Source organism: Fistularia commersonii, chromosome 14 (assembly GCF_037954325.1).
Source record: "Fistularia commersonii isolate RoL2024-O1a breed Wild chromosome 14, RoL_Fcom_v1.0, whole genome shotgun sequence".
Taxonomy (NCBI): Eukaryota; Metazoa; Chordata; class Actinopteri; order Syngnathiformes; family Fistulariidae; genus Fistularia; species Fistularia commersonii.
The window spans coordinates 4,281,753-4,308,301 of record NC_141297.1 but is presented as its reverse complement, the minus strand read 5'-3'; the positions used below and the strand labels follow the sequence as shown (position 1 = coordinate 4,308,301).

General features: G+C 44.7%; 2 protein-coding genes across 2 annotated transcripts in view; both read right to left on the bottom strand.

Moving 5' to 3' along the window:
- Positions 1 to 26,549, bottom strand: part of LOC147226975 (IQ motif and SEC7 domain-containing protein 1-like) — an 89,680-nt gene that overhangs the window by 54,913 nt on the left and 8,218 nt on the right. The window lies entirely within an intron of this gene.
- Positions 1,559 to 26,315, bottom strand: LOC147226976 (uncharacterized). Its single transcript, XM_086158935.1, has 3 exons — positions 26,179 to 26,315; positions 11,273 to 11,512; positions 1,559 to 7,072 (listed from the first exon to the last, which is right to left on the bottom strand). Coding segments are annotated over exons 1-3 (318 nt in total). The 5' UTR covers positions 26,181 to 26,315; the 3' UTR covers positions 1,559 to 6,996.

Genomic DNA, 26,549 nt, shown 5'->3' with positions numbered 1-26,549 from the left:
CTATATCAAGGTCATTTTTAAAATCTTGCATCCACTTTCTAGCTAAAAATCAGCAAACTAAAGTTAAACTTCAAGGATTCTTTATTTTACTGATTTATGAACCCCAGATATTAATGAAGAACCATTGAGTTTGGCACATTTTAGGGGAGGGTCTTTTAAATGACTCACTCGTATTAGCCAAGTATCTGAGGGTGGCTAAGCTATTGTTACAGGTGCGCCCAAAAGTGCACGTTTAAGTGGATTCCCATTCCAATGACAGCAGAAACATTGGCAGATAAATTCGGAAAATAATCCCCTCGCCCCCTACGGATCCTATCGGCTCCGGAACCACTTCCCCGTCCGTCAGCGGATAAAAAGATCCGCCGTGAAGCTGCTCTCGGAGGGATTAGCAGCAGTGATTTTAATCTCACGCTCATTCCAGACTTTAGCCCGCTAGCCCGCTAGTGTGCCGGCGGCACAAAAAGTTAAAAAGCGTGAAAATTCTCCTGGGGAAAAAAAAAAAAAAAAAAAAAAAGTTCATAAATGCACTGAAACCTTCTCCTTCCAGAAGCTTCCTGTTGCTTCTCAGCGGGATTTCAAGGCTGCAGGGGGTTAAAAGGTCCTCGGATTCCAGGCAGGTGGAAGGAAATCCAGTTTGATTCGGCGGATCTGAGCGGAGGGGGTTAAAAAAAAAAACTGCTGATGAGTGATTCCCCGAAGTGTGAATGAGCAGCGCGGTTCTGTCAGCAGAACCTCCTCCTCCTCTTCCTCTCACTCTCTAAAGACCTTAATCGAATTATCCCTCGCTCGCCCGCCTCGACCTCCTGGCAGATTGGAGCTGTCAACGCCACTCAGAGACGGCGGGCGCCGGAGGGGGCGGGGTTTCCCGCCGCTTCCAGTCTTACATCACTGACCCCCAGTGAAGGCTAAAATTAAAAAACCTTTCCTTTTCCCGCACCAAAGACGGAGAGACCAGCTGGAGGGTCGGCGAGAGATTTCTCTTTTTAAATCATTTCCGGCGGATTTTCTCATCAAATTATTTCCCCTTTATTGCGTTACAAAGATTTCCCACTGATGTTAAAGGCTTTTGTCCGAGACATTAAGTCTTTTCTTCTTCAGCTTCCTTGTCTTAAAGAAATCACAGGCGGAAATGACCCATTTAAAAAATAAAATAAAAAAGCAAGACGTCGGCGAGTACCTTGGGAGGAAAACGCAAATCGTTGACTACAAAATCCTAAGAGTGTGCAAGAGATTAGGAACAAATTGAATGGATCTTGGAAAATTGAGAATTAAAATGAAAATCTGTATTTATCTGAAATCCGGGAAAAGGAGAAGCAAAACTACCAACAAAGAAAGTGGGGGAAAATAAGGAACTGAAAAAATGCTCAATGAAAAAGTGAATAAGAAATTACATCATATATTAATCCATAATGACATAATATAATATACATAACCCATAACGTTGTGTTATAACATGTGAGAAAGGACAAGAGAATGTCAATATAATACAAAACGGAAAAGATGTAGTTTTGCCTGTATGAATATTCTGGAGAGGCATGGCAACAAGGAAAGACTCGGTTTACGTTCTTTAGAATCATAGTTTTTTAATTTTAATCTGAACCACCATCATCATCATCACCATCATCTTCTTCCTCCTTGACCTCCAGCAGCACCGACATCATCAGAAACAATCCTCTCCATCAGGTACATTCTCGGTTTGGTTTTTATTTATTACTCTTTTCTCGGCAGATAATAGAATTCTTTTGTATTTCATACTTTTTTTTTTTTTTTATAATATATTATATTTCATCCACGTTCAATCTGTTTTTAAATCATTTACAGAAGAAGAAAGTTGACGGACTGAAGGATGAGACTGAACTCTATTTACAACAGGAGACACTGAAGCAGAGGACAGCTGAGTGACCAGGGAGAAAAGAAAACAGCGTGTGTGTGTGTGTGTGTGTGTGTGTGTGTGTGTGTGTGTGTGTGTGTGTGTGTGTGTGTGTGTGTGTGTGTGTGTGTGTGTGTGTGCGTGCAGGAAAGACACCCCCACCAGTGATTATTAGGTCGTTCTCAAACCAAAATATATTGTCGTGCGTCCTGATGGCGGCAGGTTAATGACGCCCTAGCTGTTGCCATGGTAACTGCTGCCCCCCCCCCCAGCCATGAAGTGTACGCATTTCCTGGGAGGCAAAAATTAAACGGAAGAAATAAAAAGATTTGAAAAAAAAAACAAAACAACAACATATGAGCCTGTCTGTTAAAGGTATAGAAAAATCAAAACTGTGAAATGATCTTTTGAAGTTCCTCCTGCAAACCGCCACGTGACCGAGGGCGAGACCTTCCACTTTGGCTCTGGATCCTTTCCTGATGCCACATAAAACACCGCCACCGTGACCGAGCCAAGTATCGAGGATGACCAGGCGACAGAAAACTGGATTCCTTTGTAGCAAGACAGCTTCCTGGCCAAAGTTCAACGCGGGAAGAGATCCTCACAATATGGCCGCCAGGCAAACAAGTGACTTTAACCTCCACCAGTGTGCCAGGGTTCCTCAACGCAGCGAACGTCTGCAATGCTAACGTAAACACCTCAAACTCACTGATACCATGAGCAGCTAGCCCTGCTCCATGAAGTAACCAAACGCTATATTAGCAGCTTGATGGTACCCAGGTGCTGACTCAAGCGTTTCTGGTTATTTTGGCTGCACGTGCAAAGCTAAGCTAAGCTAAGCTACGCTAAGCTACCCAGCTAAGCTAGGTCCGCCTCCGTAAACATAGGCCTTTCTCGATCAAACATCTGTAATAGTCCAACTGTCCTAAAATTGGGTTCTATAAAAAATTGTCTGGACAGTTTTGTTTCGTTCAAAGGCCTCACAAAAACCTTGTGTGCTTTGAATTAGCGCCGGAAAGACCGCAGGACCAAATAAAACTTGATCCGTCATTCCAGTAGGTATCAAAAATGCTGAGGGGGTGGGCCTTGCAGGCGTTAACTTTCCATGATACATGTTAGCCTACTATCTATGACAAAAATTCTGATTTTTTAGAGCTAGCAAGCAAAGCTAAATTCCCTGGACATGAATGCTCAAATCTATGTTTGCGGTCGTCTGCCGTCAGCAAAGCTTCCAGACCTTCGGTCAGTTTCTCCCAAATCTACTGGGACGCGTCAGACATCCATGAAAAGGCAGGAGAAACCTCCCTCCTGTGAATCAGCACGGAGATATTTTGTTTTTATTTGGTTCATTTGCTGCCGAGCAAACTGTCTGGGAGCAGAGGTCGTTCGTATTTGCGGGTTCCAGGCTTCCATGTTCATAGAACTGAACATTCTGTGATTGTTTCAAAGCAATTTTACCAAAAGTGACTGAGGTTGTCTTTTAAAAAAGAAACAAACAGATCAGTTTGATTGCGAAATTGAGCTTATGGCCAGAAGAGGGTGCTAAAGTCAACAGAACCGAAAGTCTGTCGCAGCTTTTGGGTCATTTTCATACGTCAGAGGCGGGAAAAAAAATTACAAAATAAAAGTTTGAGCTTTGTGATGTTAATAAGCCTGGATTCAATATCAGCTCAACGTGAGTTCTCACTTGCCAAAAATCGCTGCTCGTTCAGTTCTTTCTATTTCCAGCGGGTGGTCCAAAACACAAAACCTAGTTCTACAAGCACTGCGACATGACGGAGAAATATACCGCAACAAAAATGAAATTGTTAAAAACAAATAAGATGTTTCCTCTGACAGAAAGTGGAATATTTCAAACTAAGGCTGCAGGCTAAACTCCACTTGCAGGAAACATCTCTCGACCCTGAAGAACGAGGTGCCAAAATGGCGAGGGCGCTTCGGACGTTGACGTTCGGTCGAATACGGGGTCGTGGCGTCAGAGTACCGACCATCTGACTTTAGTTCTGACGCTGTTACGGTACTCAGACTCTTCTTTTTTTTTTTTTTTTTCTATTTTAAAGATCTTGCCCATGACTTCCATGGGTATGTTTGTAATTCTAATTTTAAATAACATTTTTTGTTAATTCTAAAAAAACAGTCCAATTCTGTCCGTTTTCCCAGATTATTGGTCCGAAATTACCTCGGCGATTTTCAGGGCTTTCAATTTTTGATTAAGTTCATGATCAATTTAAAAAATACTACTTATATTTCTTAAAAATATTTCTTGTTTAATTTTTTACATGCTTTGAAAAATTGTCAAACTAGTTTAATTCGCTTCTTTCCAATTTTCACGTCATTTTTAAACTCTTGCATCCACTTTCTAGCTAAAAATCAGCAAACTAAAGTTAAACTTCAAGGATTCTTTATTTTACTGATTCATGAACCCCAGATATAAATGCAGAACCGTTTAGTTTGGCACATTTTAGTGGAGGGTCTTTTAAATGACTCACTCGTATTAGCCAAGTATCTGAGGGTGGCTAAGCTATTGTTACACGTCAACAATAGTTAGTCCCGACCGTCTGACTTCTGTCCTGACGCTGTTAGTTGTTAACAAACAAATCTACTGTAACATTTTGTTCGGTTTAACCCTCAAGGTCACCTCTAGTCAACCAGGTTTCCATCCGAGGCTTGGTGTCCGATCAACGCCGCTCTAACATCCAACGGCTTCTGGTGTCACCCTGTTGATCTAGATGTCAATCTAGAACAACCAATCGGTGGACAGGTTATTGCGTAAGGGTCTGTGTGTGTGTGTGTGTGTGTGTGTGTGCGACTCCCGCAGATTGTGGGTCACGTGGCCTGAATCCTCTGCTAAGTTCTCACGCCATGATTATGGAGCTGGTAGACCTCAGACCCAAATCCTACTTCCTGTTTCTGCATTGAACACGTCAATGAACTGAGCGTGGAGCAAACAGTACCGCTGGTCCCACCCTTTGGGTAAAAAAAGAAATAGTTTGTGTGAAGCCAAGAGACTTTTTTTGGCAGACGATTATTTGTGGTGTTAGATTTTCTCAATTTGGGGTAAAAATGATCATAAAATAATCATAGAAATCACTTTAAAGTTTGAAATAACTGGAAAAAAGCACAAAGAAAGAAAAAAAACTTGTTATTTCCTGAAATAAAAAGCAATGACCTGATCTCAGGTTCAGCTGACAATTTTGACGTGACGGGTGCAGTAAACGTCTGAGAGCTCTTAACCAATCAGAAACATTAACTGCTGCTGGCCCCGCCCCCTAAGATCCTTGATCTCCTCTTCAGAGTTCTTTTCAGGGGGACATTTTAAACATCTTGATTAAATTTCTGCCATTATTTAGAAATCAAGCATTAAATCAGCTGCTATTATTTAAAAACCAAAGGCAGAGTTTGAAGGAAAAAACAAAAATAATCAAATTATGACTGTAACTGATATTTTCAAAATAAGTGTCAGTTTGATATTTTAGCAGAGAAGGGGGTTCAAGCCCACTTTCAAAAGTTGATATTAAATTGTTTTACACTATTTAATATTCTGAGGGTCAGATTGGTGATGCGCTTTTGTGTGTGTGTGTGTGTGTGTGTGTGTGTGTGTGTGTGAGAGAGAGAGAGAGAGACTCGCTTGAACTCATTAACCATCTACTGAACCACCGAATCACTGGCATGTTGGGTTCTGGACTTGAGATCAGAGAAAATCAGAGAACCTTGTTCCTCCGTTGTGGTGGGGAGGGGGCGAGGCAGTGTGTGTGTGTGTGTGTGTGTGTGTGTGTGTGTGTGTGCTGGTGGAGTGACCCTGTAGACAAATTAAGTTTGAAACCGTCGGCGGCCCGTCGGGCTGCGACCTCACGCCTCCAACCAATGACAATGTACGTGATGTCTGCGTTTGGCCAGCAGGGGGCGCCAAATCCCACCAAGAGAAGAATCCTGGGTCCTTTGTCGAGGACACGAGAAGTCGAGCTGACAGACCAGAGTCCGAGGAGACCGAGGACCAGCGAGGAGGCCTAAGCCTGATTAGGGCTGGATTAGAACCCGACCGATATCAACCGACCCATCAGTTACTTTTCTGATCAAATTTTAATGGTCAAAGATCTCGACGCGTTTAGTTTTTATGCTTTTCTCTCCGTCGTTCGGAGATCGGTGTTCGGTTGAATGTGCGAGGACACCTGATGTCCACCGCTGACCGATCAAAGCATGACATCCAGATGTTCCCACAACGACATCTTGGATTTCCACCTAAACCTGGTTTTAATTTCACATTTAAAAATAAATATGGCGTCCCTCTGATGTGGGTTCACCTTGTTATTAGAGCTTTATCAACAGCCTAATGATGAAATAAGCTCAGCTACAACCTTTATAAGCCGAACTCGTGAATCTTTAGCATCACGAAGCAATAACCTCGAGCCCGGCATCTTTAAAACGACGATCCAAAGTACATTCAGGCACCTCTGACACTTTTACCTCAAAAGTGACTAGTATTATTTGATACTTTGATTTATATTTCTCCGCGCGCTGAATCCTCAGCGTCGGGATGAGGGATCCCTCGATCCCGGTCTGCGTCGGGCTCTGGACTCGGAGACGCCGGGGGGACGGCAGGGTCATGGCTTCATGCTCGGACTGTGCAGAGAGGCTGCGGTGACGGAGGGCGTGTGTGGATGTCGGGGGGCTTAGAAGAAGTTCAGACCCAAAAACTAGGAGAGGAGGAGCCGGGTGAGTGTCCGAGCGTCTCTGGCCGAGGAGTTGCCGCGGCGTGGATCCGTCCCGCCAGCTCAAAGCTGCAACACAACTTTTATCCGTCCCAACGCGTTTGTTTTCCTTCTCGGATCTACGGAAACCTCGTGGGGCGGCTCGAACACAACAACGCAATAGGGAGGAGGTGAAGATCAGCAGCGGGAGCTCTGTGATTTGACTGGTATTTTCGAGAAGAAAAACCAAAAAAAAAAAAAAAAAAAGAGGTTTCGTTTGAATTCCTTGCTGTTTTTCTCTGAGTTTTTTTTTTTTCTTGCTTGTTTGTGATCAAAAGAGATAAAGAGCCATCAGAGGAAGAGGAGGGAGGGGCTTCGTTACCACCGTAGGGGGGATGGGGCGGGGCCGGAGGCTCGGGGCAGGGAGGTCGCCCCTGGTTACCTAGAGGAAGGGCTACTGCACTCGGAGGCGGGGCAACAGAACTGATGGGCGATGTCATCATCTTCCTCCTCTCTGAGAGACAAGACACACAGAGACAGGAAGAAGGAGAGGAGAGGAAGAACGAGGCGACAGGAGATCAGAAGATGGAGACGAAGGCGAGCGGCTGATGGGAGATAGCGGGCGCAGTACCGCAGACCGCCACCGGGGGCCAGTGTTCACACGGCGCCTGCGTTTCCTCCAGCAGAGTGAGGCAGCGTCGCCGGGGATACCGTTAATATTTAAAAAGCTAAACGTTACAGAGTCAGAGGTGAAGAGGCCGAGCGATTTCCTTCGGGGGGTGGGGGTGGTGGGGGTGGGGGGGGGGGGGAGTGGGAGGAGGGGGGACAATGATGATGAAGATGAGAGGAGGGTGAGGACGGAGATGCCGAGTCAACTGAGTGCACAACCGGATTTTTATCAAAAAAAACAAAAAAAAAAAACGACGGCAGCGTCCTGAGATTTTTTTTTTTCAAAGGCGACAGAAATGTTGTGTATCTCCGAAACAGAAAAAAAAGCCATGTACCTCTCATTGTTTAAAAATGAAAAAAAGGCCTCTCTCTGAAAACTTGATTATTTAGATGTTTTTGGTCATTTTCCTAATTTTCTTTGACAGGCTCCGAAAAACGAAAGATTCATGCTGAGATCATTTAAGAAAAGGAATTGAAAATTCAGGCATAAAAGAATTCAGAAACTAATTTAGTTGATATAGTTAACTATAGTTAACCATAGTTAACTTAAGTCATATAGTTAATGTTAACCAGTTCAACGGCTCAAAAATGCCAGTGAAAATTAAGCGTCCGACCTTTTTACTTTAAAGCAGTTTTTTGTTGTTCTTCAACTCTGACCATCACTCTCCAAAAACCTCCTCTCCAAATTCTGAAGGGATGAATAAAAAAATAAAATAACCGATACAATAAAACTGCAGCTACTCATCTTCTGACTGACACGCACGAAGATGTTTTACTTCCCAAATTTACAGATGAGCGACTCTCTCCTTAAATAGCAATCTTTGACTGGCCAAATCTTGAAAAAAAAAACAACTTTTCTGCTAATCGGCCAATTTTTCTAACTGAATATATCATTAATACGTATAAAATAATGATATCAATGATATGTGAGTAATTACACTTATAGCATTGAGCATCATTACAATACTTTTTAACTTTAATTCAGCGGATTGTGTTGCTTTGTTAAATAAAATCCTGGACAAAATGCAGACACATTATTAGAAATTTAAAGTTGAAAAATAACAGAAAAAAAAAAAGAAATACCTTTAAACTGCTAAGAACATTTTATGATAAATGAAATAACAATTTATACTCAAACTACTTTGCTGTTCAAATGTCTGTTTTGTTTTTTTGTTTTTTTCAAAATTTTTATTAGCTTTTTAATCCAAATCTGTGTTTCCCAGCATGCCTCTGCACCCCTCCGGGTCACAATTTGAGATCAACTCTGTTTTCCTTTTTGCAAATCCAACTTTTTTTAATTTCCAAAACAATTTTCCTGCAGTGTTTTAACAGGCTGTTCTGATTTCACGCCACCGTGACAGTCTCACCTCTGTGTTAAAAAAATCCCTTCATTACACACAGTACATGCACGCACACACCCACACACACACACACACACACACACACACACAAACAGATTAGCTCACCCTGTCAGATGCAGCATGTTAGTCATCCGGTGAAATCCTCGGCCCGAGTGTGTGAGAGTGTATTTCTGAATAAATCTGCCTCCTCTGCCGATGACGCATCACCGCTCTCAGCCCTCGCACGCATAAACACACATGCGCACGCACACACACACACACACACACACACACACGGCAGCATTTGCTGAAGACTGCAGCTCCTCCTCTTGCGCTTTTAACCACATGTCTCAGAAACGTGCGCGTTCCGACCCAGGGCGGGGGATCGGTGGGCCGAGCGGCTCCGTGCCACGGGACTGGCTGAGCGGAGGTCAAGAGGTCAGAGGTCATTATGTTCAATAATCGATGATGCCGAATATTGTTTATTTGAATGCGGAAATTGATCAGATTGTGAAAGCAACTCCTCCTCGGAGGACAGAGGCCAGCTGGGGTTCGGCCATAAACGCGGCATCACTTACCAGAAATTCCTATTGTTTCCTCTCTTTCATCAATTTTTGCAAACTTCTGGAGTTATTGATTATTTTTAAGTACGACGCTGATTTATTTATTCCTTCCTCTTTTAAATCCCGCTGCCATCTTTTCACTCGTCAAAGTAAAAACTTGGCAAGCGGACGATCGCGGGACGAAAGCGCGCTCGAACCGAACTGTCGGATAAACCGAGTTAAAACCGAAACAAATACAAGATCGATTTGTCACTCAGATCTCAGGGGAGCCGATGAGAGACTCGCTTCCTGTTTTTAGACACTCGGCCTCGGGCGGCGTGGTGATGGCGTGGGCGGGAAGGGCGTTAATGATAAACGAGAGGGATGGACTGCCTCACCTGTGTGTGTGTGTGTGTGTGTGTAAGCATGTTGTGAGGGCTGATCACGCAGTATTGAAATGTATTGAGTCATAGGTATCAGAACCAATCTGACCCGCTTCTTCAGTCTGAATCCTTCAGTCTAATTTTCAAAGGTACGATGGAAATCAAAATACATTTCAACCTGATTTTCTGTTTGTTTTTCATTCCTCAGCTCATAATAAACGGGAATGGGGCGCTTTTAAATGGACTGTTCACGGCAGGGGCTTGGTTGAAGGAAGAGGGGACATTGCTATTCGCTGTTTTTTGGTTGTTTTTAATAATTCAAAACGATGTTTTGCTGACTCCACTTGGACTTAACCGGTTTTATTCCCTTAAACCGGGCTCTTTGGTGGGAACGAGACTTAAGCTACAGTTTAAACTCGACGGAAAAGGCCTTCAGACCCCCGAGTCCTGCTAAATTGTCCTTTTTTTGCGTCTGTCTTCTCGCTAGACGTGTCCCTTCAGTCGGGTCCGCGCGGGTTCGTCCGCGGCCACCAGGCAGGACATGTCTTGTAACTTAAACTGACGTGTGTCGGGACGCCGATCTGTCCCGCGGGCTTTGACTTTGACAAGTGGGACCGCGTGAAGCGGCTCGGGACGGATCGCGGATCGTCTCCACTCATTGATTCCCGGTTTGTCCGCAGGCAAGGTTGGTTTGTCGCGTCCAGTCGCGTCGCACTGAGGACGGTGAAGAGGAGGGAAAAAGCATTTTTTACATTTTGGGAGGACGGTCCCTTTAAAAAAAACCCTTGCTAATTTAGTAGTGTTGCAAAATAAATTGAATATGTTGGCGTGAACTTTGTCTAGGGTAAAGGTGTGATGGACGCACAAACGTTAATCGTCTGAACTCACGTCCTGTATTATAATGATATGAGTTATCTTAGTTATCAAACTGGGTCGTCAATCACATCCCGATCCATTCAAATTTTAATTTTTTTTCCAATATGTTAGACTTTCATTTTCACTAAGTACTTAAGAAGTATTTCCACCTGATGCTTCTGTACACGTCCACTTAACCACATGACAAGCCGTGAGTGATTTTCCGTGTCAGCTTAACTTGCTCTTCAGATTGGAGACGGGGTCACCCCATTCAATGTTCTTTGTGATGCTGTTTATCTGAGACCTAACAAAAATAATAACGGGTGCTCGGCCGAAGCTGGATTTTTGTATTACATTCAAATACTCGGGGAGTAAAACATTTTTTTTTCCTAATATTCTGATATTCTAATAAACCGAACAATGACTGATCTGTAAAACAATAACATCTGAGCTAATTTAAAACACTTCTCTTGGATAGTTTGCGACGTTCTGCTGCGACCGACGTCTTTTTAATATGAGAAAGGTATTTTGTCTTCTAAAGATGACTTGTGAATCTAGTTAAATTTCGATCAAATATTAGCCCGGTATGGATATTGATACTAGCTTGGAATCATGTGATTGCAACAATACTTGTTTTAAACCTAAATCTATCAGAGTATTTGCACTTTTGATGCTGATAATGCTTTGGTTTACACTGCAGTATTTCTAATGTTTTTTTTTCTTCTTTCTCTCTCTCTTTCTTTCCAGACAACAGTATGCGATGTAGAAAAATGAAAATACAGGGAAGGGATGATCGGGGTGGGGTTGGTTCGGAGGGGTTGTGAGGTTGTGCATGATGGTGTTGGTGGGGGAAGGAGGCGGCACAGGGCCAGTGGGTGAGGCTGGGTGTGGAGGAAAGTGGGTGGGTGGGGACTCTGGCCCTTACCTTGCCTGCTCGTGGTGCTTGGCGGGGGGCAGAGCGCAGGGAGGCTTGGGCAGGCGGAGGCGCGCGGGGCAGCAGTACTGATGGTAGGTGGCGTGGCTGTTAGGAGGTAGGCTGGAGGAGTAGAGAGAGGAGGAGGAGGAGGACGAGGTGGAGGAAGGAGTGGTGATGCTAGTAGGGTTGTTGGAGGTACGACAAGAGGTGGTGGTGGTAGTAGAACAGGTGGAGGAGGAGGGATAAGACCTGACAGAGAGATAAAGAGAGAGGGATAGAAAGGAAGAGGAGAGGGAGGACGAGAAAAAAAGAGAGAAAAATAAAGTCAAGAGAGAAACAGAGAAAGGTAGACAACAACAACAGACACGCACACAGAAACAATTAGCACAGTTAGCATCACAACACACTGTCACCAGTTAGCAGCATTAGCCATTAGCAAACATGTAGCTGTGTTAGCAAAAAGCACAATGAAAAGTCTGTCAGCATTAGCTAAGCACACAATATTTATACCAGAAGCATAGCAGTTAGCCCACAATCTTAACATTTAGCTACTATCTTAACTTGTTAGCATCACCTTAGCACACGTTAATGGCCATGGACATACAAGGGGTCGACGCCACGCTGGCCGCGTCAACTTGCTGCAGAGAGGACAGCGGCCATATTGGTGAGGTCAAACGGGTACTGCGAAAGGTTTGGTTTCAAAGGGTCAGAATCTAATTTGAGTAGAAACAGGTTAAATGCACTGTGGATTCTTCCCGTTGCTGTTTGATGACAAAAGCCCAAATTACAGACTTGGTGGTAAATAATTCTGTGTCAGAAGAATTTTTTTTTAGCGAAAAAAATTTTTAGCCGTATCAGCGCCGTTTAAGTACTGCGGCATATTAGGAAAACGGTGTAAAGCTAAATGCAGTATAGCGGCACAAACTATACCGAATTGGCTCATACCAAATTAAAACTTTCCGGAACCTCTGAAAGGATGTTTCACAATATAACGGCTATCGTCCGAAATTCAAGCCGTGTAAATGTTACCAAAGCAGGATTTTAGATGGAGTATTTTTTTTTTTGGATTGAGTGTTGAAAAATCCTTGAAAGTGAACTATGTACCACCACTTCAGGAAAAGCATCTCATTAATGGTGTCATTTAACGGGGCTCCGACAAGTAATCAGTCAGTGGAAAATCGATCATCGATATTTCGGTCAATCAATCTGTTCAGTGTAACATTTCTTGGCGACAAATCGGAATTTTCAGACTCCAGTTGTGAATATGGAGTGGTTTCATCTTTCTGTGGCAGTCAAAGATTTCCAGACCTATTTGATATTTTTAACATTAATGCTACATGTCAACTATCAGCCCTATTCAATCCCCGAAACTTTATTGTAGTGTGATTATCTGACCTCACCAACATGGCGGTTTTGTTGACGCGCAATCTGAATGACAATGCGGCGTCGACCCTTCACAAATCTGTCGATGGCAGCCGGCAGTTAGTACCAATTGTGATTTAATTCATATGTGAACAAACAGGCATTAGCTTAGCATTAAGGACACATATGTCAGCTTACGGTTAGCACACAGTCAGTCTGGGCTGTTAGCACTAGCGGTTAGCATCACAGCAGTACATGTATAGTGTACAGTGAATCAGGAGAGGGAGGATGATGCACAGATATATAGTTTTTTTGTTTGTTTTTTAATTTTTGGGAGGGACAGAGGGAAGCCGCCTTCACTCATTAGCCAGTCTGAGATGAAGCTAGCTCCCGCAGGTACGTGCGACGTGTGATCTAGACACTTTCAGGGTACAACAAAGCTCCGGCTGGAGGCGTCAACACGACGGGCTGCAAAGATGAGCAGGTAACCATGGACTGGTGGAACTCTGGCCACTAGGTGTCTCGAAAACTCCCAAAGTTGTGAGATCAGCCAGTCAAAAGTTTTTTCTTGAATTCAGAAAATGTTCTGCTTACTTTTCTTGACAGACATCTACAAACAAAGTTCTCTGAAACGGGATACAAGCAATGTCAAAAGTCAAACTTGAGGATTTAATCTTTCCAATTCATAACTTGCCTCTACTTATTTCTTAGACCTACATAACTATCTTATCAAGATGATATCTTAATCCTTTATTTATATTGTCCTTATCTTAATATTCTCACTAGCATATTCCATCGTTACTTAAATGTATTAATCATGCCTTATCCAAATATCGTCAACTCTTAATCACACAACTATAACTTTACATTGTATATATATATATTAATATAAAAAATTATCATTACGATAAATATAAGCCTTATCACAATCTACATGGACAAATGAAGCATGAAGGCAAATGCTAAATGTAAACATTAGTTCATTCATTGTTGTCAACGGTACCTGAAAAAAAATGTTGCTTGATTAATATTATCTTAAACAAATCACATCTTACTTAACTTAATCAGATATAACTTACATAAAATATCTATAATTGTCATCCTATCAACATTCAACTTCTGAATTCTTGACCTTTTTTCATTCTCATCAAGTATTTCCTTACAAGTAACTTAACTTCAAGAAAGAATGATGGGCGTGAAGCTAAACGAAGATGATCTCGGTGAAGTTGGGAAAACGTTCACGAGCAGCGAATCAAGTCTCTGCTCTCTTTTTAGTTTTTATTAAATGTATGACAGGGATTTTAGGCATTTAGTTTTAATATGCAAATGAGGAGCTCCCTTAATTAAATACTACCCCGTACGCGGCGCAGGATGCGTCAGGTTGAGAATAAACAGACATCATGTTGAGATGGAAAGAAACAACTGGAGGGTGCGGCTGTTTTTGGTTATAGTTAAAAAAAATAGATATGTATTAATACGCTTTCCGGTCTGAAGAAAAAAGTGTTGAGATAATAAATAGTCGGAGTCACCAGGAGCATTAGGATGAGTCAGAGAAGAAGAATGAAGGCTGAATTATAAATAAAACAGCTGACTGCCTAAAATCAGCGACAGTTAGAAGGAAACTGTCTGGAAATTTGCTAAATATCACAAAACTATGACAATAAATGGCAGGTCGGCGGTACCAACAACATTTATTTGGAGGTCAAATCGGTGATGCCGGTCGGGTCAAGACTTGAAAAATGAGGGATTAAAATTTCAATTTCAGCGAAAATAAACCGCTACTACCGTAAAGCTCCATCCAGTTAATGTTAGTTCAAAATCCACAGCGTAAATATCAGCGAGTGACAGGAAAACAAGCAGGAACAACATTTCAAATGTGCAATAATTAGCCGAGACGATCAGACCGCTGTTCACGTTGAAGATATTGTCATTGGTTCTGAAATCTCAGCGAACAGCGTTGCTAGTAGTGATTATTACTGATCGTGGTGATTTGTTCTCGAACGCGACAACGTTTTTTTCTGCGAGCCGGCGCTCAGGAAGCGGCCGCGATGGCGGCGGCGGCGGCGCCGACGAGCAGCATCCAGGCTCCGCGGCGCTCAGACGCCTCCCCAACCTCCCCACCCCGGCTTCCACCCCCTGCCCACATTTCACGGCACGGGATGCGATGTGACAGTTTGCTGGTCGGCTGCTCGGCCGCTGTCACCACGTCGCTGCGGGCGTGACGGACGCCGGGGCTCGCTGCGATGCGGCGGCGCCTCGCCGGCGTAAATCCAGGCTGATATACTCAGTCTGCCATCTTAAAGTCAATCTGTTGACCCGGTTCCGGCAGCGGCTTATAAAACACCGGCGCTCACGGAGTCTCCCTGCATTCATCTAACGGGCCTCCATGTGGAGCCGCCATGTTTCTCCCTACGGCTTTATTTAACGGCTCGCGGCTACGAACAGGTGTAACATTTCCGACTGTCCCAAAGAAACGGCACATTCGGCGTTTGTCGAACGGTGTCGTTGAGTTCCGATTTTCCAGGAAAAAAAATAATAATCAAAAATGGACTCTGCCCGCTGTTTATCCGCACGGAGATAATCTAAACAAACGTCTGTTCTCTGGCTGGGCTTAATTCTACGTCACAACTACAGGTCAAACTTTATAGCCTCTGCGTGATACTAAGCCTCAGTTAATCACTTATAAAGCATTAATCCTCTGGTGACGTAATACATACACACTCTTACTGCAGGTCCTCCTGGAATATCATTGACTATGAATGGTTCTCCATCGTCCCTCTCATCCGCGGGGCGTCCTCACCTCGCCCCATCTCAAAAGTCTAGTCAAAGCGCCAAATATTCCCAGAAGTGATCTGTAACTAAACTAAAGCAGAAAAATAAATAACCAGAAGAATTCTGCGGAATTAAAAAAAAAAAAAAAATAGACAAGAATGAAAAAAATTAAGCTGCGAGGTAAACAATAACTTGCCAGAGGACATTAAAATCTGCAAGAAATTAACAAAATTAAAAAAAAAAAAAAAAAAAATGTACCAGGTGTTTATTGCCTTGATACCAACAACAAACCACCGCAACAATTAACAAAGCGCTTTGCCCAAAAAAATGACCCAACCCATGCCACTACAATATCAGTTGTAACTGTAAAACAAAGAAAACCAGTTGAAACCAAAGACGGATATTGACTGAAAATTACAAGGCGTTTTTTTCGTGCCGGAGGTCCACGTGCTTTTTTTGAGCCGTCATCAATTTGACGGATCAGACTGTTCGTCGGGACCACCTGTTGCATAAAAGCCGGCCAATCATGTTCTGAGGTGGCTTGTTGACTCTTTTCATTCCTTCCATCCATCCGTCCATCTGCCTGGAGGGGGGGGGGGGGAGGTCTAATCCCTCCCCATCCTAGGGAGCTTCAGAGAGCCAGCAGCTCCCACTGCAGAGGCTGGAGCCCTTCATTACCATACTGCCTGCACACTGCAGAGGACGAGAGACACCCACTCGCAGAGAGAGAGACAGAAAAGAGGGAGAGAACGCTGCTGCAGAAAGTGACAGAGGTCATCAGTTATTTTTAGATCAATAATCCATATTTCACCGAGTGTAATTACACTAATGACATCCCACTGCAGGTGGTTCGCTCCGCTCTCTCCTGCCTCCCCCAGCGGGGCGGAGCGTCTCCAGGTCGACGGCAGGTCGAGAATCTTTTTTTTTTTTTTTTTTTTTTTAATTCTATTTATTCCCTTTTCCTTGTCATTCCGAGAGCCCGGTTCAGGTTCGCTCGTTCATTTTTCAGGTAATAAAGGTGAGCATTTGGATCAGGGTTTTTAATTTTTGTTTATTATATTCGGACAATAGGACCTCCCGTCGAAGCAGCACTCATTTTCTTCATTGCGACATTATTTCTTGTATTATAGTAGTTTCATCTTTATTAGCTCACCTTTCGTTTTCTCCTTGAATGCAGTCCGGTGGACTTGATGATTTTTTTTTTTTAATCATCATGTGGATATAAAATTACGAAGGTAATTTCTTTCAATTATCACCGCAATTTAATCTTTCATTTTTTTTTCCTCCCATTCTAATGACTCTTCAGGTCAACAACAGGTCATTGAGTCCAAGCTGTGAAACCCAGAGCGCCCTCTGGTGTTCCCACGGGTCACGATCCACCGCCAACTACGTGATCTGGTCCGATGCAATGAGGTAAAAATGTTCTCGAAATCATGTTTGTTAAAAAAAAAAAAAAAAAAAAAAGCAGATTAACAGCTCTGATCGCCGATTGGATAATCGATTAAGACTGATAGACAATATTGCGACACTGGTGTTTTCATGAGAGAAACGGGAGTGAGATCAGATGAATGCAGCGGCAGAGGCGGAGAGCTGCTCTCAGAGCGGTTATGCAAGATATATATAGATATATATATATATATATATATATAAAAAAAAAAGAATAATTATGTTGAGCGGGAGGGTGCACCATCACTGTGCACAGCAGAAATGTCAAAGGCCTTATGTAACGTGAAGTGTGTGCGTCACGTTCCGACGTTTCGGGGGGGAATTCAGGCGCTGTTTTTCCGGGATTTATTTTCCCAGTTTTGAAAAGAGAGAGGGAGAGAGCGAAAGAGAAAGGGGGAAAAAAAGGGAGGGAGCCCAGGTTCATCCTCTGTGTCAGTGATTTATGGCTGCAGTAGCTACATTTCATCAACCAACACACACACACACACACACAGGTCATCCTTCTGTCTTTTCCTACACACACTTTTCACCTTGACCTTCTCACAGCTCGCCCCCTCTCTCTTCATTATCCCCATCTCTACTTTTCTTCCTCCTCATCTTCATCTCCTCCCCCCCCGCCCTTCTTGTCCTCCCCTCCGCTCACCTCCTATTCTAAAGACGATTTATATTCGCAGTAAATCATCGGAGATGAAGTGAATCTATGAGATCACGGTTCCCTTTCCGAAAGAAAATTAGAAATGTCGGAAGGTCGACGTCAAAACAACGGTTACTGTTGTTTTTTCGGTCAAACGGAGGTGGACTGACATTCGGGATATGATGTCACGGCGTGATGAGATCCACGCCGACCCTTGATCGCCAAAAAAACAACAGTTGTCAACGATTCCCGTCGGCCCTCCCTCCGATCTGTCCGACTACAGACCACTGTAATCTGATTACTGTCTCATTCGACCATGTGACGTCCGACGGTCGGCGAGTCACTTCCTCACGCCAGCCATCATTCGCCAACTCATTCTCTCTCACACACACACACACACACACAAGGAGAAATTATGGTTGTCACAATTTTACCTCAATTTCTTAAATCTACACTTTAGGGAAAACTAAAATAACACATCCTTGATCTGAGTGAATGAAATATTCTAATTAAATAGTTTGGTTTTTTTTACATAGGTGAATGTGCTGACAACAAAAGCATACAAATATCAATAGAAATCAAATGTGTGAACCCACTGGCGTCTGGATTTGGTGTCACACTCAAAATGAGAGTGGAAAAACACACCACAGGCCGATCGAACGTTGATGTCCTTAAAATAAGTCAAAATAAATCCGTGTTGCTTCCCAAGCGGACAGTTTGATTTCACACAAGTGTCATTGACTCGGAGTTACATTGTGTCGTTTAAATGTCCCCTTCATCTTTTTGGAGCCGTATATTTCTTGAAAAACTGCAACTTGATACTACGTGTGTTGTCATCTGTGAGCCAGCGTGTGTGTGAGCCAGCATGTGTGTGTGTGTGTGTGTTTTAACAGCCTCTGAGAGGTGTGAAAAACACCCTGACAAGAAGGAGGAACAGATAACGACCATTAATTGACATCAGTTAATCAATTAATGATCCAATCACAAGCTGTTAGTCATCACTTCCCTCAAACAGGCAGGAAATTTTCACATATCTCCAGATGCGTGCATGTGCACGTGCACGCGCACACACTAGATTTTCAGTAGGGAGAAAGAACGATTCGTACGGTCACTGATTTCACTGATTGGTGGGTTTCTAATCAAATCCTCGCTAATCAATACCGATTCCGGTCCAATCCTCCGTGGGAAACACGTGACGCCTCTCTATCTATGAACGCATGATATCTCCTTCGTTCGGTTTCAAGTCCAACGTTGGCTCTTGATGACCGAAAGATGATCAATTTTGTGATCAGCGGATGATATCGGGTAATCGGGAAACGGATAAAGGGCTTAACACCCCATGAAGGATGGGGGGGGGAAGAACAAATCAATAGATGTTCAATAAATGATCAAGAGAGGACAAACTGCCAGATCCTTCATACCTGATAGTTCAAATATTTTTTAAAAGTTCTGTATCATTCCCACTGACCGAATTCCTTTAACGCCACGCCGAGATCAATCAGGATTGAACCGCGTGTGACAAACGATCAATACTTGTTTGATTATTGACGGACGGCCGACCGGTTACTGATTGACACATCGCAGAAAAATGACCGACAGCCGGCGGAGATGAGAAGCTGCATGTCGGTTTTAGCGGCTTCGGTAAGGAGGCCAGCAGTTGTTAAGGGCAACCGTTGCAAATGAAGAAACATGTTGTCACGGTAACAGAGACCGTGTGTGTGTGCGTGTGTTTTAAATAGATCCTCGCTGCCTGCTGCTCTCAGCTGATTTACCCTCTGACAGCGGCGGTGGAAAGTCACACACAGGTACTTCTTGAAGAACTTGCTTGACACAAAACGCTTTCAAACCAGAGCCTTTCAGAACTTCACCAATGTGTTTAACAAAGCAGCCACGCAGAACGATGTATATATGTATATATATATGTGTGTGTGTGTGTATGTGTGTGGACGCAAGCGTAAAAGTCAAAACATTTCACTGAAATCACCTCTTTTTGTCAAACGTCACTAATTTTGATCTAAAATAATGTTTTTGTGATCAGTTCAGGATGTGTTCATGATGCGGACGCCATTTTATCCACATAAAAATGTTTGACCGTGATATTAAAAAAACTGTTTAGTTCTTTAGGAAATAAAGCCAGTAGGGTCAAAGGGTCAAACTAGAAATTTTTGCTTTAAATCTGTCAAGAAATACTGCAGCTGGGGTGTCACAAAGAAAAAAAAATAAAAGTAGTCACCCGGTATGTATAACACTTATCCTGGAAAAACTAGGTCAAGAGGCGGGGCTTAACCTGGACACCTACCTGTCAATCACAGCGCCTCATCTGGCCATTCACTCTCATTCTTCTACCTCAATGTATAATAACCAAAAAAAAAAAAATCACATAAAATCATTACCACTGCAAGATTACTGTCTGATCTGTATATTTGATAGTGTTAGTTAGTGAACCATTTTTTTTTCTTTTCAGTTTTGTCTTTTGAAAACTCAACTTATTTGTTTAGTTGTTGTTGTTGTAAAGAGTCTCTGGAAAAGTTTCCGGCAACTGCTGCATCCAGCAAGGGTCCATCCCTGCAGAACCTCGGCTCCCACCGGAACCTCAGTGGACCACAATCAGCAGAACCAGCAAACATTCATCACCTGAACGCGACGCTTTACTCTGAAATGACGCGCACAGCAGCTGCTGCTGCTGTGACTAATGCTAATTCATTTGCTTTACATTAATAGAGGGAACAAACTGTGTGAGAAGTACTCCAAAAGGAGAGGTTTGGAGGGAAGAAAATACCCCTAAATATACTTTAGATGCAGGGCATTGACACACACACACACACACACACACACACACACACACACACACACACACACCCCAGGGTGTTGTCCTGCGGCTCCACTCTGAGAGGCAATTCATCACCTCTCTATACATATCAGCTAACCTAGTTTCCCCTGCAGCCAACACACACACACACACACACACACACACACACACACACACACACACACACACACACACACACCCACACACACACACACACAGTCCAGGTGCAGGGCAGGATGCTGATATTTAACTACAGCACAGCCCTGTTCAACAAGCCTGCAGCAACACTTGCTCTCTCACACACACACACACACACACACACACACACACGATGGCTGCAATCAGTCTAGAGCAGCCAGAAGGTCAAAGGTTTGGATGGTGGATAATCCAGTTGTGACTCACCAGGTTGTGTTCAGCTTCGCTGAAGCGCATTCTGGTTTGTAAACGCGCTGCGACGGTCTGGCGTCCTGCTCGCGGAGCCGCTTCACAAATAGCAACATAAGACGCACTGAAGATGGGAAGAGACAGAACTTTGAAACAATGCGGTAAAACTCTTCCCATCTGAAAACGTCGCCCCTTCACTTCGACCGCGGGTCAAATGTGATCGGGGCGGTGACGGAAACCAGAAGGGTCTGCAGCCGAGGGTCCGGAGCAGCGTCCGATGAGAAATATTCATGTGACAAGGACCGATAGAGTCGCGATAGAGCGCGCGGCAGAAGGATTGCCAGCGATGTCATCAGACTTGGCTGGCCTCGATCACCGTCCTCGCCGCCTGGCTCCGTTTCAGAGCCGCCGTAATGCAGGGCGCACGCCGTGGAAATGGGAGAACATCCACCCGGGGCTCGCCGTCAAACCTCCCGGGGTCTAGAGGCCAAAGCGACGGAGCGAACCGACAGTTCTGCGCTCGGCGCCGACCTGCCTGCCGTCAAAACATCCCGTCGAACCGCAGGTGAAACTGTAACCGTCGGCACAAAAAAAAAAACAGGTCACCGCAACCTCCGGCAAGTGCGGCACGTAATTTGGAGTCTGGTGATGAAAGAAGGAGCGGGCGTGTGAAATCAAACAACTTATGCATCACGTTTGTATTCTGGAGTCGCCGGGGGATCTTTGCATCCCGTCAAGGTTCACGTGGAAACTGTGAATCCGTCGCCGCTGTTAGCGTTCACCGCACGCTCCGCGCATCGCGAGACGATAAATGCGCCTCGACCGACGATGAAGGAAATGGCGGTTCAGCGGGACATTTCGAGTTCAAGTCGTATTTGGACAAAGAATTCATAGACGTGTAATATCAGCGACCTGCCGCTGCTGTATCACAAGGTGTTAGCATGCTAGCACATTGTCAACCCCCACCTTTAGCCCCGCGCCGGTTTGCGGCAACTTGGCCTGAAAATGCAAATGTGAGCTGCGGAGAAGCCGATATGAAACCGCCGGCGGTTTCGCCGTCCTTCTCAGGCTGCTGAAGTGTTGCCATGACAACGCAGCATTTATCTCCCAACCCCTCCCACCATCATCATCATCACCACCACCACCACCCGGCTCTGTGTCTCATTTCCATGTTGCCAAATATAACAGACAGACGGACTGACAGGGGAAGGGAGACGTGGCACACTGAAGCCTCTGTGTGTGTGTGTGTGTGTGTGTGTGTGTGTGTGTGTGTGTGTGTGTGTGTGTGTTTTAACATCCAGGTCAGCTGTAGAAAGATTACACCATCAATCAAGGGGACTGATATCATCTCATTGCTGTCACAAACACACACACACACACTCTAATTAGAACGTGTGTGTTGCAGAGTGACAACGTCGAGTGTTGCGGAGAGACTGTGGATTTGGCTTTGACTCGACGCATTTAAGCCGGGAAGATTCGGGAAACATTTAGCCCCGCCTCTTTCTCGGGACCCGATGGAAGTTCGGAGATCGATGACCATGTTAATATGCATTGCTGAAAATTTGAGTGTACAAACCTTAAACACACACACACACACACATACACCCCTGAAGAAAAGTCACCTGTATCACACCCACACGTGCAAACACACACACACACACACACACACAGACTATAAATGGCTGGGTCTGACTCCGTTTGTAAAACTGAGTCCACAAACTCTTTAATAATTAATATTTTTTTCGTTTCATTTCTAAAATTTAAACCCCCCATTTTGTTTTTGTTTTTCTCCCGAAGGCAGCGAACGTCACACCGACTTCCGGACCATTTGCTGCAACTTACATATCTTCCTCTCCCTCCAGCATTTTTTTTTTTTTTTTAAATGAGTTATTTGAAGGGAAACGGGGATGAAATTCACGCCAGACGTCTTCATGAGTCACTCGGTGAGTCACGTTGAAGTTCCAACGGCCAAGTCGTGGATTAGCGCCGATCGATGGGCGATCTGTGGACAAGCTGATCTATGGCCCTGATAGGTTTGAACGTATCGACCCGCGGATGTTTAATCTTCCGACTGTAGGTGCGACTTTTCAGCAGAGTGGGAGGAGAACGGGGGGAACCACAGTCCCTGACAAGCCACGCCGTAAAAAGTTGACCGGCAGGTTTCTTTTCAAGGGAGTCGGCTCCGCGGTCGGACCTTAGCGGTTCGGCTGGGATCTTCGAAGAGAAGCTCAAATGTGTAAAAATGACGGTCCGAGATGTTCCCGGACGATAAATTTGGCTGTACAGTATACTCTTGTTTTGCGCGGGGGTTTCGTTCCAAAAAGAACCCATGATAGGGAAAATCCGTGAAGTAGAAACCTTTGTTTTTTGTTTTTTTTTACAATTATTATACAATTAAATACTCTATTATACATTGAAAAGAAAGAATAAACCATTTTACAGGCTCAATCATTTGTTTCACAAATAAAAGTACTGTACTTTAGAAATGTTTTTTTCAACAAATAACTTCTGTACTGTACTGTCAAATGATAATTTTAATCATCAATGTGAACAGAAGGCTTCAAATTGTGGAGATTAGAACCGCCACCGCGACCTTATTGCTGCTGCAAAACTTATTGCTGCTGTCGTCCTCATGTTTTTTTCTTCCGTCTTTATGGAACGAACGGAAGATTCATTAATTCCGTAATGCCGACCTACAGCCGCATAGCTTTTACCTTCCCTTAGCATGTCCAGAAGTTTAACTTTATCTGCGATAGATAGCATCTTCCGCTGCCTTTCGGGCCCTGCCGCAGGCGCTTTTGTCGGTCCAGAGCGTTTTGTCGACATTATGGGTTTTAGAGAAACTCGAAATCGCAAGAGAATTCGCACGTACGTCATGTAAATTTGGCAAGCTGTTTTACGTACGCGTACATATTAAACTGCAACGTTATTGACGTACAGGTAGAGAAGAAGGGGAGTGACTTTTTAGCCAATCAGAATGCGGAACACGTAGTAGCGAAACCGTGAAAAGTAAACCGCGTTATAGCGAGGGATCGCTGTATATTTTGGGACGCTACCTGTGTGACTGCTTCTACCTTGTTATTTTTGTGTCTCTTTGTCAACAGTTTGAAGAAGACGTCATCCGCCTGGCATTTTTTGCTGCGGAGTTCCTCCGTCTGCACAGCTGCATCCTGAGAAGATGCGGTAAGGGTGGTAAAAACAGAAAAAAAAAAAAAAAAAAAAGTGTTTTGACTCAATTTTATCGCACAGATGATCTGATGATCAGAAAACACCCTGCTGTGCGACACGTGAAAAAAAAAAACAACAAAAAAACAAAACAAAACACTGAATTGCATAATTCTGGGAAGCCCGCTTGGTTCAGTCTCGCAGTCAGACCTGGATTAAAAATCCTTTACTCCGACATTGATGTGGGGAAACCAGGTCAAGTCCCGGAGCGAGGCCTTTTGACTCATCGGTGTCACAAAACGCTCCGGAGAGTATCAGCGGACCGAAAACAATTAGAAGCAGAAGAACCTCCTCTGATTCCCGATGCTATTTTTAGGTCCGTTTGTCACGTTGACTCATCTGCAACATTACGGCCTGATGAGGAGCTGCAGCTGCGCCGTGTTTTACCTCCCGTGCAGAAGCACGGCGGCGGCGGCGGCGGCGGCGCGCGGGTCACATGACCTCTCTCAAGACCCGCCAGTCCCCCCTTCTGCTCTGCTGATGCTGCGATTGGTCGAAACTTGTTTAGCTCAGGATAAACGGGCAGCCGCTTTAAACTTTAAACCAATCGGCTGTAAAACTTGCCGAGTCAGCCAGCGTGCACGTGCATGCACACGTACAGCCGCGGACCTTCCGTCGATGTGCGCCCAATTTCCCTCGGGGCTCCCGCTTAAATCTTGCGATGCGTATTTGGCAAAAACAAGTTCGTTTGCGAAGCGGAAACTGGAACTGAAAATGCTTGGGACTTAAATATTCATAAAACATCTATTTTTTTGAAACAGCAAAAAGAATTGGATCAAATTACAGATTGAAATTACCTTAAAATCAACACTAAAGTGAAGTCAAATCAATAGGAGTCGGTTTCATTTGAAAATCCCTGAACCTGAAAAAACACAAAAGCTAAAAGCAGCCAAGAAGCAAACTCGCGACGGGGAATTTCTGAAATCCAATCGGAAGTAGATGCGTTCTCATTTATTCTGATAATACGTTCAAAAATGTCCGTGTGGAAACGACTCACTTTCACCGCGCCGGGGAAAGGAAGGGAGCCTCCGGTCAGGATGCGGATTAAGGCCGAAGCGTGACGTTTATCTGATGTGGTTTTGGCACCGGATCAGATAAACATCTGGATCCTGATGTTCCGATGGCGGTGTTCTGGGGAGCGTTTTACACACTCCCTTTGTTTTGGCACGTCGGGAACCCCGGGATCTAAAGTGACACTGACACCAAAAGCGTGTTGCAGCCCGGTTGTGGATCCCCCGTCGCCGCCCCGCAATGCCTCCCCCCCCCCCCTCTTCCCCCTTTCCCGCTGCAGCCTCAGGAGCTGCAAGCCACCGCTACTCCCGCCGCCGCCGCCGCCGCCGCCCGATGAATCCGAGGCTGTTTTGCATTTTGCTGCATCACGGCCGATGTGCAACGGCTCCGGTGTGGGCAGCCCGCTCCTCTGCCGTAATCTGCCCCGGTGCAGTGTGGGATTTATTGGCTCAGCTTCCCCGAGGAGGCGGCGGCGGCGAGCGGCGAGCGGCGAGCGGCCGATCGTGCCGCGTGATCTCAGAAAGGATGATCCCTCCGCACGGCTACCTGACCGTCCCCGTTCGAAGCCGTAAGACGCCCGACTCACGTGGCTCTGCCATCTTCCCCTGCACACACAGCCGCTCGCAGGACCGTAGTAGCGAGTCCGAGTCCATGAGTCATCGCTGCACCCCCTCCCCCCCCCCGCCCGCGCCTTCATTTGCGCACATCTGCCGGGAGACGCTCTCGCTGTTTGTAGCCTGACACAGATGATTCCATGGTCATAAGCAAAGTTTTGAGCATCGCGGGAAGGGCCAGCCGGGGTCCTTCAAACTGATTTCTCAACGGTTGCATAGCAACAGCAATCGCCGTGACCGGCGCTCCCCGCAGACACAGCGATTCAGTGTGACACCAATATATTCCGGCCGAGTCACACAAACATGCTAACCTTTCCATCGGGGCCGGAGACAAAAGCTTCTTTTTAAGACGGACGGTTCTGATTGGTCCGTTCACGTCTGCTTTTTAAGGCTCGCCTGATTTACACGCCGACAGAGAACATGAACAACAAGCTGATGCCGAAACTTTTGCCGTTTTCAGAAGTGAGACCGCACATGCGTGCGCACGGGGAAGTGTAGGTCAATCAGGAAATACTCGATTACTCTGATAAACAAAAGGAAAAACAAAATCCCGCGGTGCGCCGTCGTAACCGATGACATTGAAATGCGAGTTTTTTTTTTTTTTTTGGAGCTTTGTCAAACGACTGCAGCACTTAAAAGCAGATAATCAAATACCTACATGTGTTTCCAGCTTTGACCGCAGGGGGGTTCGCTCCCCGCAAACGCGCTTTCCCACACTTCCTAATTGGATGCTGCTAAGATTATGTTGCCAGGCAACAAACGTAGTACCACTCAGCAAACAGATTTCTGACTGAAAGTGCGTTCGACACAATACGAGCCAGGGCAAGAGAGAGAGAAAGAGAGAGAGAGGGGGCTACCTGGTAAAGTGGTTACCATGGTGATTAGTAAAACAAAACAACCTCCACTTTTACATGTAGCACAAAATGTTTTCATTAGTCTCGTGGAGAACAATTCATCCCGCTGCTTAAAATACCTCCTTGTATCTCTGCTGCAACCATGATCAGCGTTAAGAGCGGCAGAATGAAAACC

What these genes read in the sequence shown, in the direction of transcription:
- LOC147226976 (XM_086158935.1), bottom strand. An exon ending in AAGCACCACGAGCAGGCAAG is followed by an intron (nt 7,073 to 11,272) that starts GTAAGGGCCAGA and finishes CTTGTCTCTCAG; the next exon opens with AGAGGAGGAAGATGATGACA.